This window comes from Rhinolophus sinicus, chromosome 16 (genome assembly GCF_057876585.1).
Source record: "Rhinolophus sinicus isolate RSI-liver-muscle chromosome 16, RSI-T2T, whole genome shotgun sequence".
Lineage (NCBI taxonomy): Eukaryota > Metazoa > Chordata > Mammalia > Chiroptera > Rhinolophidae > Rhinolophus > Rhinolophus sinicus.
In genome coordinates this window covers 52,970,135-52,984,036 of record NC_142516.1, presented here as the reverse complement: position 1 = coordinate 52,984,036, position 13,902 = coordinate 52,970,135, and the positions used below count along the sequence as shown (strand labels likewise).

The following is a 13,902-nucleotide window of genomic DNA, read 5'->3' as shown; positions in this document are numbered from 1 at the left end:
GTTTTCTATATTTTTGTGAAATGAAACTATGATGTATGATTAAGTGATTTATTTTCAAATTCTCCATAACATTAAGTAACAAAGTGACTTAATGAAGTACACATTCATCGTTTGTAACCACCCAACATTTTTGAACATCTTCCGTACATTTTGGTGACTTCTCATAAGTTTTACTTCCCAAAGTAGAAGCCAGAAAATTTATATCCTTATACCCTCAACACAGCTAAAATAGAGGCATATGGCCAGTCATATTCTTCACACTTGAAATTGCTTGGGAGCTACATGAGGTGGCAGTCTTGGGCAGGGGAGTGTGTGTTTTGATACAAGTGGTGGTGGGAGCTTCTGGTTTTTCTAGGTTCCTAGTATCAGAGGTGCCAAGTAATGGTAACAGTCTAGTTTTTCCTGGAGAGTCTCCCAAAGTGTAATTGGGATTTAAATCTTCCTATCTTCTAAATTTGGCTCTCTGATCCTTAACAGAGTTTATGTAAGCTCCCTATTAATCTTTAAATAAATTCCTTTTCTGCTTTGACTAATCAGAAGAAATTCTTTCGTTGGCAGCTACGTAGGAAGCTTGACTGAACACTTAATATGCATGGTTGGGATGATGTAATACAGAATTGTACACCTGAAATCTATGTAATTTTACTAACAATTGTCACCCCAGTAAATTTAATTAAAAAAAAAAAATGCATGGTTGGTTTTCCTAAAATACAATATCATGTATTAGTCACTCTAGAAAATATAAATAAATGTCTTTCATTTTTCATGCTACTAATTTGCATACATTGTTTTGGTTCCTGAATTAATGGATTATTTTGGATTAAAGCTCCTATATATGTTTTCTTAAAGAGCTTCACCTTTTTGCATCCTCACACATGGTAATCATTCAATAAAAGTTTTAAAAAGTAGTAACATTAATATTAAGATATTTTAAAACATAATTTTTTTTGTAAAGCTCATTAGAAATATTCCTACTAAGTTATACATGACCAAAATAACCTTAGGCACAGCTTCTGTTAGTATTTTTTTCACCCAGTGCCGTGTTTCTCTGAAAATAGGACCTAGCCGGACTATCAGCTCTAATGTGTCTTTTGGAGCAAAAATTAATATAAGACCTGGTCTTATTTTAATATAAGACCTCGTATAATATAATATATCATGTAATTTAATGTAATATAATACCGGGTCTTATATTTATTTCTGCTCCAAAAGATGTATTAGAGCTGATGGTCCGGCTAGGTCTTATTTTGGGGGAAACACAGTAGATTGAAACAACTATTTGACTTGGAGCTGATGGGTCCTGGAAAAATACACTTTAAAAAATAACAATAGAAAACTACTGCTCTGTCTTTCTAAAAAAATTTTTTATACTCTCCTTGACTTTACCCATGTTTTCAATTTCTTTTCACTAAGTATTGTATCGTCCATGTCCTATAATTTCTATATCTGTAGTTTTTGGGGGGCCATGTTTTTTTCCTGCACCTCATAGTACCTTATTTCCTTTTATATTTTGTTATATTTGACTATGAACTTGTCACTGTATCAGTGGGAGTTTCTGAAGATCTAAGTATAAGTTTCTTTCCTTTATAGATTTGATATTTTTTCTGACAACAGTTTGGGCATGAGATCACATTAAACACATTTCTTAGTGATGTTTTTCTGAGCACCCTGGGATTTGTGACTGGAGGAATTAAAATCCACATGAGAGTCAGTTTGTAGTTATAAAATCTTAGGACAGATTTTAATTATTTTTTTCCATTCACCACTCCTATTGTGAAGATAATTTTCCTTGCAGTCCCCTAGTTGGGGACGGGGAAAGGAAGTGTTGTTTCTAGTACACACTCCTACTGATTATGTGGGCTTTTGGAGTCCCAGCTTTGTATTGGGGAAGCCAGATTCTGTCAGCCCACCACCACGCCCATTCAGTAAAAAATTAAAACTTTTTAAAACTATAAGCACATTTCAGAAACAAATTTTATTAAGAATATCTAGCATTATTTGGATGTTTAAATGTGATTAATATACGTAAGTGCCAAATCATAAATGAGTTTATTAATTTTTTTAATGAACTAACATTATTTGATCAGATAATTTTGTTATATCTGTAATAGCAAGGAGTTAAGAGTGTGACCTGTCAGCTAAAAATGTAAAAGTAGGCTTAAAAAAAAAAATCCTAATACTGCTAAAATAATGTTCTTACTGTGTATTTGTTTTAACAAAGTGCAATATGATAGTACAGAAAAATAGCGGCTGTCAGACATACTTCAGTTTTCACTTAGAGCCCAGAATTAGTCACATTTCAATGTTTTCATACATCTTTTCTAGAAGGAGTGTTCTCACTCTTGAAAAAGCAAAAGTAAGATAAATTACTACATTTTTCCCTCCTTTGTTGTTATTCTAATTTCTCATCCAAAACTTTTATTTTCTTTTTTATACAGCTTTATTGAAGTAAAATTCGTACACCATACAGTTCACCTACTTAGAGTGTAGTTTCAGTTGTTGTTAGTATATTCAGAGTTGTGCAATCATCACCGCAGTCAAATTTAGAACATTGCATCACCCCAAAAAGCAAGATTGTTAACTGGGATTCCCCATTTTCCCTGACCTCCCCAATTCTAGGAAAGCACTAATCTACTTTCCGTCTCTATAGATTCTGGACATTTTATATAAATGGAAATGAATTATACAATATATGTGGTCTTTTGTGGATGGCTTCTTTCACTTAGTATCATGTTTTCAAGGTTAATCCATATTGTAGCATGTATCAGCTCTTCATTTGTTTTATTGCCAAGTAATTTTCTGTTATATGGATATGCCACATTTTATTTATCCATTCAGGAGTTGATAGACATTTGGGCTGTTTCCATTCTTTGGCTGTTATGAATAATACAGCTATGAACATTCATGTACAGTTGTTTTGTGTGGACATAAATTTTCATTTCTTTGGTGTACATACCTAGGAGTAGAATTGCTGGCTCACATGATAATGCTGTTTAACCTTCTAAGGAACTGCTAGAGTGTTTTCTAAAGCAGCTGTATCCTTTCCAGTGTATGAAGTTTCCAATTTCTCTACCTTTTTACCAATACTTGTGGTTCTCTCTTTTAGTTATCTTAATGGGTATGAATTGGTATCTTACTGTGGGTTTGATTTACCTTTCTGTCTGCGTAACAATGTTGAGCATCTCTTCATGTGCTTATTTGTATATCTTAAGAGAAGTGTCTATTCAGACCCTTTGCCCATTTTTTAATCAGGTTATTTGTCCTTTCATTATTTAGTTATAGCGTTCCTTATATTTTCTACATAGAAGTTTCTTATATATGATTTGCAAAAATTTTCTCTATTTTTTCTTTTATTGCCTGTGCTTTTGGTGTCATATCTAAGAACACATTGCCTAATACAAGATCACAAAGATTTGTTTCTTTCTTTTCATCTAATTTAAATTGTTTTAATTAAGAAGATTTTGTTGCAGTGTCAGTAAAGAAATTTTTAAGGGGGACAAAACACCCATAATCCCATCAACCTAGGAATAATTTATTTTTGAAATACTGTCATGTCCTTGTTCAGTGTATGCATATTTTCATTATTGCTATTATTTGTTAAGTACTATGTTGTGTTCTTATATTTTTGTGTTTATATATGATATTTGTAATTTCAATTTTTAAGGCTACATAATATAGCCAGCTTATTTGCCAGTTGTGGAATACAACTTCTTTTCTTTTTTTTTAAAGATTTTATTGGGGGAGGGGAACAGGACTTTATTGGGGAACAGTGTGTACTTCCAGGCCTTTTCTTCCAAGTCAAGTTGTTGCCCTTTCAATCTTAGTGGTGGAGGGTGCCATTCAGCTTCAAGTTGTCCTTTCAGTCTTAGTTGTGGAGGGTGCAGCTCAGCTCCTGGTCCAGTTGCCGTTGCTAGTTGCAGGGGGCACAGCCCACCATCCCTTGCTCGAGTCAATCGGCAACCTTGTGATTGAGAGGACACGCTCCAACCAACTGAGCCATCTGGGAATTCATTGGCAGCTCAGCTCAAGGTGCCGTGTTCAATCTTAGTTGCAGGGGGCGCTGCCCACCATCCCTTGCGGGACTCGAGGAATTGAAATGGCAATCTTGTGGTTGAGAGCCCACTGGCCCATGTGGGAATTGAACCGGCAGCCTTCGAAGTTAGGAGCATGGAGCTGTAACCGCCTGAGCCTCCAGGCCGGCCCACAACTTCTTTATAGTTTTGTTTTTGTTATATGACAAAACTCCAGTTAACACTGACAGACACATAACTTTTTGCCTCTATTGAATTATTTTCTTAGTTTAATTTTCTAGGAATGGAATTATGGGATCAAACAATGTAAACATCTTTACAACTCCTATATGAGGTCACATTACTTCTAGAAAGCACTAAAGTGTGCTTTTGTTTATTAAACAGGCTTTGAAATTTTTTTCATTTATTTTGAAGTTGATGCACATTATAAGTTGAAGAATTTACTTTAAGTGGCAATATTGTCAGTGATAATCTATCAAAACCCATGGTCAAGTTAAATGTGTATATTTTCTTCTGAAAAAAAATAGTGGTACATCTACTGGGACATTTTGTACTGATGTTGAAAACTGGAACAGCCAGTTGCCTTGTTGACAGAAGATAAATACTATGACATACTTAAAATGTAGTATTTTATGATATTCTCTACTCTAAGCAATAATAGTGTATTTTGTTAAATTTTCTTTAGGCTTCGGGAGCAGGAAAGAAAAGAAGCAGAAGAAGCTAGTCAAAAGGAAGTTGAAGAATGGGAAAGAAAACTTCTAGCTCAAGCAGCTCCAACTTGTATGGAGACCATGTGGGAAATTCCAGCTATCGGTCATTTCCTTTGTTTAGCTCAGCAAATTCTAAATTTGCCAGAAATAGTCTTTTACGAATTGGAACGTTGTCTTCTGATGCCTCAGTGTAATGCTTTCCTATCTAAAATAATGACTTCTCTATTAAGTCCTCCTCATCGCAGACCTACCTTACATCGAAAACCTACTTTGCCTTATAGGACCTGGGAAGCAGCACTGAGACAGAAAGTACAGCAGTGGTACACTGCTGTAGGACAGACTGAAAATCCCAATAACTGTGCTGAAAAACTTGGGTTGTGTCCTCAGTTTTTTAAAGTTCTTGGAGGAGTTAATCCATTGGAAGAAAAACCTTTTCACGAACTATCTTTCCACCAGAAAGTATGGTTACTTAAGGGTCTTTGTGACTTTGTGTATGAAACACAAAAAGAAGTTCAAGATGCTGTACTTGGACAGCCTATTCATGAATGCAGGGAAGTTATCCTTGGTTATGATTATTTGGAGAATGCTTACGTACATTTTCCACAGTTCTGTGGTGCAGATGTACGGATTTACAAGCAGAGACCTTTTCAGGCCCCAGAATTTCCAATTCCACCCATTAAAATACAAAGAGTACCTCGGATTAAACTGGAGAAATTCAAGTGTGACTATTTTAGTACAAGTAATGGAGAGCATAAGTGTGGTAGAGAAAGCTTGCCCTCTTCCTTCAAGAAAGAGCAAGAAATTAATTTTGATCCAACTTGCTACCCTGATAAAATGAACTTGGATAATCATGACATCTCTTTTGAAATGGAAGTGAAATCCAATTGTGAAATTAGAATTCGCAGGCCCTGCGAAATTAAAAAAACTGATTGTTGTAAAGAAAATTTAGAGAAACCAGGGAGTCCAGGGGAAGTTACTGACTTTGGAGAGCCTCTCAGTCCAGGGGAAATACGGTTTATAGAAAAGCAGGAAAGATACGGTGAAGCTTCCAGAGTGAAACCTGAACCCAGTTCTTTCAAAGAAAATGCTCTAAAATCTTGCCAAATACATGTAAATGGAAGTCACAGTGATCATCCAGAAATTAACTGCCACAAAGTTGTAAGGGATATTCTATTAGAGCAGTCACTGCAGAGCCACAAGAAACTCAAACTAACTAAAATGAGGGCAAAAAAGAAGAAAAAGAAAAAAAAGAAATTGAAAGATGTTTTGAATGAAAACTTACAGAGAAAGCGTGAAGGTCTTCATTCTCTTGCATTCAAGTCTTACAAACCTGAGATACAGAATAAGTTATTGATCATCAAAAAGAAAGCAAAACACAAGAAGCACAAATCTGGTAAGCCAACACAAATGGGTGAGAATTACGTTTAGCATACTTCAGTTCTTTCAGTTAAGCATCATGAAAGGCTCTGATGAACAGAATGAAGTGGTGTGTGTGTGTGTGTGTGTGTTTAAGGCTCAAGTTTTATATTATTCCCCGTGATTAAAACCCAGAGCAGAAGAGGTTTTTTATTACCAACAGAAAAATACTGGTGCAGTACATTTGAATTTAATTCTCGGTTGCAAGTCTTTGGACGTTATGTTTTTACGTTTCTTTGGACCAGTTTCTCCAGAAGTGATGCTTTCCATCACTGATGAGAAGTAGGTTTTTTTGTTGTTGTTGTTTTTGGTTTTTACCCTGGGTAAGGGCAGTACAATGCAATGAAAAAACACTATCAGGAAAAAGCATTCTGAGGACTAAAGTTCATAGCAACGAGCTTCTTAAACCAAGGCAATTCAGATTATCTTTCTGGGTCTCAGTTTTTTTCTCACATCATATTATTTTCCCAGCACTCTGTTTTCAGTATATATTTTCATATCCAGAAAAATGTTGTGAAATCTAAGGAAAGAATTATAACAAATAAGACATGAATCATTTTTTTAAAGGATTTGTAAGCTTGTCTTACACCAAATTTACATACCCAATATATTTGTCACAAGCCTGCTTAAACAATAAAAACAAAAAATCCTGTAAGTAAAGTGTTCAGTGGTTGGTCGCTCTGGTTTTTAATTACTCAGGTGCTTTGCTTTTCCTATTCTTTGACTTTTAATCACTTTAAATGTTTCATTTATTGAGAGGATAGGTGAGATAAAAAACTGATGATTAACTTTATTAACCCTAATAAAAGTTGCCTGATTGGGAAAAACTTGAATTGCTTATTAAAAATGAGTTGTGGTTTATCATCATTATCTGCAGATTTCAGTTTTTATTTCTTCCCTCAATAGTAACAAAAATGATTAAGATTTGACAATAAGTTGGCAAATGAGGGAGTGAATTATTTTTAGCTGATGTAGTTGCTATTCTACCTTAGTTATTATATCATTAAATACAATTGAATGTATTTTTAAATGTATATGTAATGTATCATTGATAAAGAAGTATAAAATTTTCCATCAAGAATAGGCTTAATTTGTTGAACTGAAAATTGCAAAGTGGTCCACATTGATCCAAACAATGAAAAGCTACAAGTTTTTAAAGAAACTTTCAGAAGTGAGCCTTTTAAATTTTACAAGCCATTCATTAGGCTATATAAATTCAGTTTGATTCATTTGGCAAGTTCTCTTTGAAATGTTAACCTCTAAAATATTAAATAATGTTTTTAAATTTGAAAAGTTTTCCAATTCTAAAATATAAAATATGTAATATTGTTTTATTAATACCATTGTTACTTACTTTTATTAAGTGTTTATTTATAACCTACTATTCATGTGTTAAAAGGTAAATATGACTTAAAGTAGTTTATAAAATAAAATAGTATTGATATAGCTCCTATACAGACTGTACCAGTAGCTGAAAAAAATATTAACTGCTAAGGATTGGATTTAAAGGAATTTATATTGTAAGGAAATAAAGTGTTGCTACATTTTTTAAATGGAAGTTCAGAACGTAGATCAGAGAAAATTAATGGGATTTTCATGTCCAATACTAGACAAGTGAATGAAAAAACTCAGAAGCAAATTCAGCAAGTACTTATGTACCCTCTCTGTGCCTGTTCAGTTGAGTGAAGGCTTACAGGCATGAAATAGAAGAAAATAATGCACTTGCCTATAGACTTACTCATTGTTATCTTCAGAGCAAATTTTAGAAAGTCAGTCTTTAATGACAGAAATACTTGGATGTGGCAAGGACAGTTTCTCCCTTGTTATGCTGGGTAAGCAGAGGCCAATTCTCTTTCTTCATCAGATGCATCAGATACTAAACTCCTTTCTGTTACTACAGTGTTACATAAAATGTTATAACAACAAAACATTTGTTTTACATCATTTTCAGTACACTCGTCTTTCTGAGGCTTCATCTTTCTGAGGCTTTGCCCTGGGCTCCTTTATTAGGTATGAGATACTGTGGCCTTTTATATGTAGTCAGTTTGGAGCGTACCCTAATCCAGTATTTCCTTTCTCACTCTTTTAAAAAGTGAGCTCCATAGTCACAGCTTTGGGAAATACTCCTCTTATAGATTCACATTGTGCATCATTACAGGTTCACAATACATTTTACCAAATTCTTGTAACAGATTCGTTTGGGAATTCAGAAATCTTCGATTTTAGAAGGGCATTATGTATATAGTGTTTATTAAGTAACATCCTTCTGTAGCTTCGTGCATTCCCTGTAATCAAACATAATTTCTACAGAAAAGTGTTGAATAGTCAGATTAAATGAAGGGAGGACTATAAAGCTCAGGTCAGGTTTTGCTCAGGTCAGGTTTTGCTACCATATAAATTATTTTTTTAAACTTCAGAATCTTTTGGACTTTAGAATTGTGGACAAGTGATTCTGGGCCTGAACATTAAGGACTCTGGAAAGTCTTGACGAAAACTGTTGAGTTTTCTTTAACCTAGTATTTTTCAAATTTATTTGAACGTAGAGTTTTTTCTTCAAGTAATAGTATTCTGCAGAATATACTTTGGTATAAGCTGTGTCATCCATGACTGATTTATGAACCTTAACTTAGGGTGGACTAAATTCTATATGTAGTTAATCAGGGCCCTTTTATGTTGATCACTACAGGATTTCTTTTTGGTGGAGTTCTCCAAATTTAGTAAGCCTTTTTATTGTGATGGGGGATGAATTTTTAGTAGAAGGCACAAAGACAAATTGATTGAAAGTGATTTGATAATTTTAGTGCACTTTGAGGCAGCTTTGCAACTTCTAAGCATTTTTATCCATTGTTCAGAATTGGAGTTTTCTTTCTGCTTTTTGAATTTTGAATTCATTTTTAGCCTGTTCTTTACTCTTGGAAACATGAAACAGGAAAACATCAGAATTTTCCTCATTTTTTGTACTTAACAGCATCAGATAATTCTTCATAATACTTATTTATAAGATTTAGTCATAACAGTTGCATTTGTGTCTAGCTTATTTTGGTGATTGTCTCCCCTCTATTCTGTAACATTCTTTTCTTAGCCTTGATTGAAATTAAATTTAATAATTTCTATAGCAGTAAATTCGAAAGGATAGTAAGTTGTCGATGAAAGTGCGCTTCAGAAGGCAAGCATTACCTTACACAGAGTAGAAAGATTAGAAAATATTTATACACCAGTTACCAAAAAAATGGGGTTAAACTTATATTTAACGTGTATCTAGTCATCATAGAGTTGATTTTCAGGCTAAGTCAATTTTCTAGAAAGGCAGAGTTTCCTGTAATAGTGAAAAGTTTACTTAATATAAATCTTGGAAAAACCATTGACTAATAATTTTGAGACCATTAGTTTGTGTTACAAGGTACTACATTTGTTACAGTATTTATTATGGAGAGCAGTGTTTATTACTTAAAATTGGAAACTATATTTGTCACTAGAAGTTGAATTTATGGCCAGCCTTGGAATCATTGATCTTGACCTCTTGATGTTGTAATTATTAGGTTGGTGCAAAAGTAATTGCGATTTTTGCAATTTTTTTTAAACCTTTTTTAAACCGCAATTATTTTTGCACCAACCTAATATCTAGTCATTGTATGAAAATTTAGTGTATTGTTTTGGAGGGAGGAATGTTACTCCTCCTGTACAAGTTCTATCGAAGTAAATGTGAAATACATGATTTAGGCAGGTAAAAATACAAAGCAAATTCTTTTTCTTCCACAATGGGCTTGGACCTGTTTCTCTGCAGCCTGATGAAATTGTGTCATAGAATTACTGAACATCCTGGGTATTATTTGGAAAATGGTGATATCATGCAAATGACCAAAAAGCCTAGGTTTTGACTATATACAGGTTAGCTATTTTTTATGTTTTGTTTCTCAATATTCTATAGCATTCTTGAGGACAGAAGAATTGTTTCTGGTTTTGCATCCCAAATACTTAGCACAGTGATTGACACATTGTGTAGGAATCTATTGAATAAATAAATGTGCACACATAATATGGTTCACCCAGTTAAAACTAACATTAACCCCTTGATATGTATCTCTCACATCCTTTTCAAGGCATTTATATTTTTGAATATGATCTATACCTACCATTTTACAATCTGCTTTTTTTCCACGTAATAGTATACCATGAACATCTTTGTGCAGTAAGTAGATTTCTGCAGCAGCATTTCAAATGACTGTGTATGGTTCTGTTATGTGTATTTTGTAGTTATTTAACCAACCTCCTTATTGGACATTTTGATTGTTTTCAATAATATACTATTATAGATTGTAGAGCAGGTAGAGTTGACTGAAATTAATTAGAAAATTTAAAAGGTAGAGGACTTTTTATAAGGCCTGAAGAAACAGACAAAAATTATTAAACATACATTAATTGTTACAAAAAGCTTATGGTGTTTTAAGTTATTCATTTCAGCCTATTTGGTTTGGAGGGTTTTTTTCCTTCCTTACATGGTCATTATTTTCAACCAAATCATTTTGTGGTATCTTCTCTAAACTGATTAAGTAAGACAAGTGGTGTTATTCTCTAATAGGTGAAGAAACTAAGATTCAGAATGGTAAATAACCTCATTCTAGTAATTGTTAAGTACATAATAAAAACCATTCAATACAATGTCAAGTAAAGGGTAAATCAGTATGTGCTGTAGGAGTCTGGGAAGGTTTCACTGAGGACGAAGGGCTTTGAAGAATAATGGGGATTGGATGGATGAAAAACGCTTAATAACGTGAGCAAAAGCATGGAGGTATAATTAAGCCAAGTGTCACTGAAAAAATTAGCGCAGGAAAAACACTTAAGGAAAAGTTGAGGTTTTAAGAAGCTGTTTGAGTGATGAGAATATGCCATTTTGGGGTGATATCTTTCTGGGCAGTTGGTGCTATTTTAAATAATTCAATCAGGAGCCCAGTGCAAGGAAATGAGCATGAAATAAGATTTATTAAATGTGTAAAAAGCAATGAGCTGATTTATAGGGAATGACTGAGAAAGTAATGTAGTCTACAACATTTAATTACATCCAGGCCCATATTTGTGAAAAGGTTGTGTAGTTCTGTGTTGGTAGCATTATAGAACCTAACTGTGTGTCTTTATGGGGAAAACTTACCAAAGGACCAGCTTGAGATCCCAAGATAATATGAGAGTGAAAGGATAAACTGTATTCTATGTCCTTTTATTTTAGTGCCTTCTACTCCTCCACCCCACCCCACCTCACCCCCACAAAAGTGAATAATCATATAATGCTTACTGTGTGCCAGGCACTATTCTAAGCTTTTATACATATTGTGTCATTTAACCTTCATAAAAACTCCATCAGGTAGATGCTGTTATTATTCTCCATTATATAGATTTTATGGGTTAAAAAAACAGAGTTAAAAAAACTAAGTTATTAGTGTGTACAGGGTCAGACAGCTAGTAAGTGGCAAGATTAGGAGAAAGGATCTAGCAAGGTAATTAGGAAGGACATCATTAAAGAGTTATAAAAAGAAACTGGCAGGGTTTAGATGAAGGGATAGAAGATAACTTCAGAAATAGGAAATTCTAAATCCTGGTAGGAGTGATTGTGTGACTTTTCTATCACATTGACAGAAAAAAATTTTTGAGAGATGTTTCAATAAGTAGCAGAAATTAACAACTCATTCATTATTCTAAATTAGAGAGGAAAAAAGGAAATATGTATTCAACAGTTATTGAATTATATGATACGGTTAAAAAATGGCCAGTATGATGCGAAATTCGTTCAGAGGAAGGAAAATCAACTGTTTTGTTAAGACCAACTTGTTTATTTAAAGATAGAACATTCCAGAAATTCCTATAGAATATAAATGTTAGTTCAAGATATGCGCATTTAGTAAATAAAAGTCAAGTTTAGACTCCAGTAGTGGCTTCACATTCTGGGTACTTCCCAGATTTACTATTTAGTAATACAAATGCCCTTGGGTTTTTTACTTTTAATAATGATTAATGTCTTATTGTCCATTCACTTATGAGTCCTAAAACGAAAACACTGAGAGGGAAGTGAATGTGTCGGGATAATTCTTAAACATGGGAGGGCCAAATAAATCGAGGAGGACATTGAAGTGGAAGTCTCTGAATAGTCCAAGGGGCCAGGAGTGAAGATCGGGAGGGAGGGCAGCCCTGTGAAGGAAGAGAGAAAGATGAGGAAAGAGGAGTTGGATTGGGGATGATAATTTATAAGATCAGCTTCATTTTTCTAGTAAGAGGTGTATCTTCACATTCTAGAAGAATAGAGTTTTGTGCCTAAGTTATAGTGTGAAGTATATTTTTAGTTATATTTTTCTTTCTCAAGTTGAGCTTTCTTTTTTAGAGCTGTTCTAAGCGTAGTTCTAAAAAGCTTCATTAGGCTGCACTTGTAACATTAATTACTAGGCCATATTAAGTTTTCCTTATCCATATTCTAGGTACAAGTTGACACTCAATTTATTGCCCATGTGTGTGTTTTAAGCTCAAGAATTAAGTTGAAATTCTGTGTATGTTTTAAACTGACCTCTGATTTCACAATCCTCGCTCTGAGAATTACATTCTCTTTTATGGGAGCAGGTGACTTAGCACTGCGGAAGCCCATTGGGGGGCAGTGTGTAGCTTGTCCTGTATGTATCTCCCTGGAACAAAAACAGATTACCAGATAAAAGCTGTGTGGTTTTGTAGTATCCCATGCTCCATTTTAAAAGTAAATATTCAGTAAAAAGGAAGAGATGATTTTTATTGAAGAATACAGGAAATTTTGTATTCAAATTGTTTTTATGAGTATATAGACTAAAGAGATTAATACTGAATATGCAAATCTTCTAACCCTAATAAAAAGGAATGCTCTGAAATCAGTCAGAACAGATTACATCCCTGCAGAAAGTTTGAAAGAATGCAGTATTTTACCATAAAAAGAGCACAGCTTTGAAGTGAGACAGATCTAGTACAAATACATGCTCCAGTGCATGTTAGCTATAAGTCCTCCATCGATTTTTTTACCTGTTTATAGCCAGTTTCTTTCTCTGTGAAAAATGAGGTAATGCCTACCTTGCTGTATCATTACAAAGATTAAGTGGAATAGCAAAGCATATTCTAACATGGTGCTTGGCACGTTGTAGGAATCAATACATGATTTTTGAGAAGTTAGAATTGCATAAGGGAAAAAGCTTGGACTTTGGCATTAGAATCCCTGTCTGTGATGCTTACTTACAGTGTAACGAGTAAATTAAATAATCTTTTTGATCTTTAGTAATCCCACATTAAAATGGAGAATTGCCTACCTTGGAGGGTTGTTTTGAGAATTAATCAGATAATTTATAAAATCACTTTATTAAGTGTCTGATATACAGTAGGCTCTCAATAAATGTTTTCTTACTGCCACACCGAGGTCATGTTGTGAAACTCTGGTAAACTGTAAATTGTTTAAAATCATTGTCAATGTTTTCCTTTATAAAATGGTCTCGGATGGATAGTAAATGGTCTCAATAGTAAACCTGCCTCCCTTTTCCTATCCCCAGACTGGTGAAAAGTAGGATTCTGATGAAAAGTAGGATTCTTATATTTAAGGATCATTTCTCATAACTTACTGTATGCTAAATGCTATGAATACAAAATGAATAATGTGATTTCTGTCATCAATCATCCACAATTTAGTAAGAGAAACAAACAGATCATTATAATAATGTATGGTAAGTATTGTATTAATTGATGTGTACAAA

The 13,902-nt window shown here is 33.8% G+C and overlaps 1 protein-coding gene across 4 annotated transcripts in view; it reads left to right on the top strand.

Annotated features, from left to right (window-relative positions):
- BRD10 (bromodomain containing 10) overlaps positions 1 to 13,902 on the top strand; it is an 82,372-nt gene that overhangs the window by 33,965 nt on the left and 34,505 nt on the right. For all 4 annotated transcript variants that reach the window (XM_019727149.3, XM_019727148.3, XM_019727147.3 and 1 more), the window contains one exon: positions 4,717 to 6,134. In XM_019727149.3, coding sequence (XP_019582708.3) covers positions 4,717 to 6,134 — 1,418 coding nt within the window. The remainder of the gene's footprint in view (positions 1 to 4,716; positions 6,135 to 13,902) is intronic.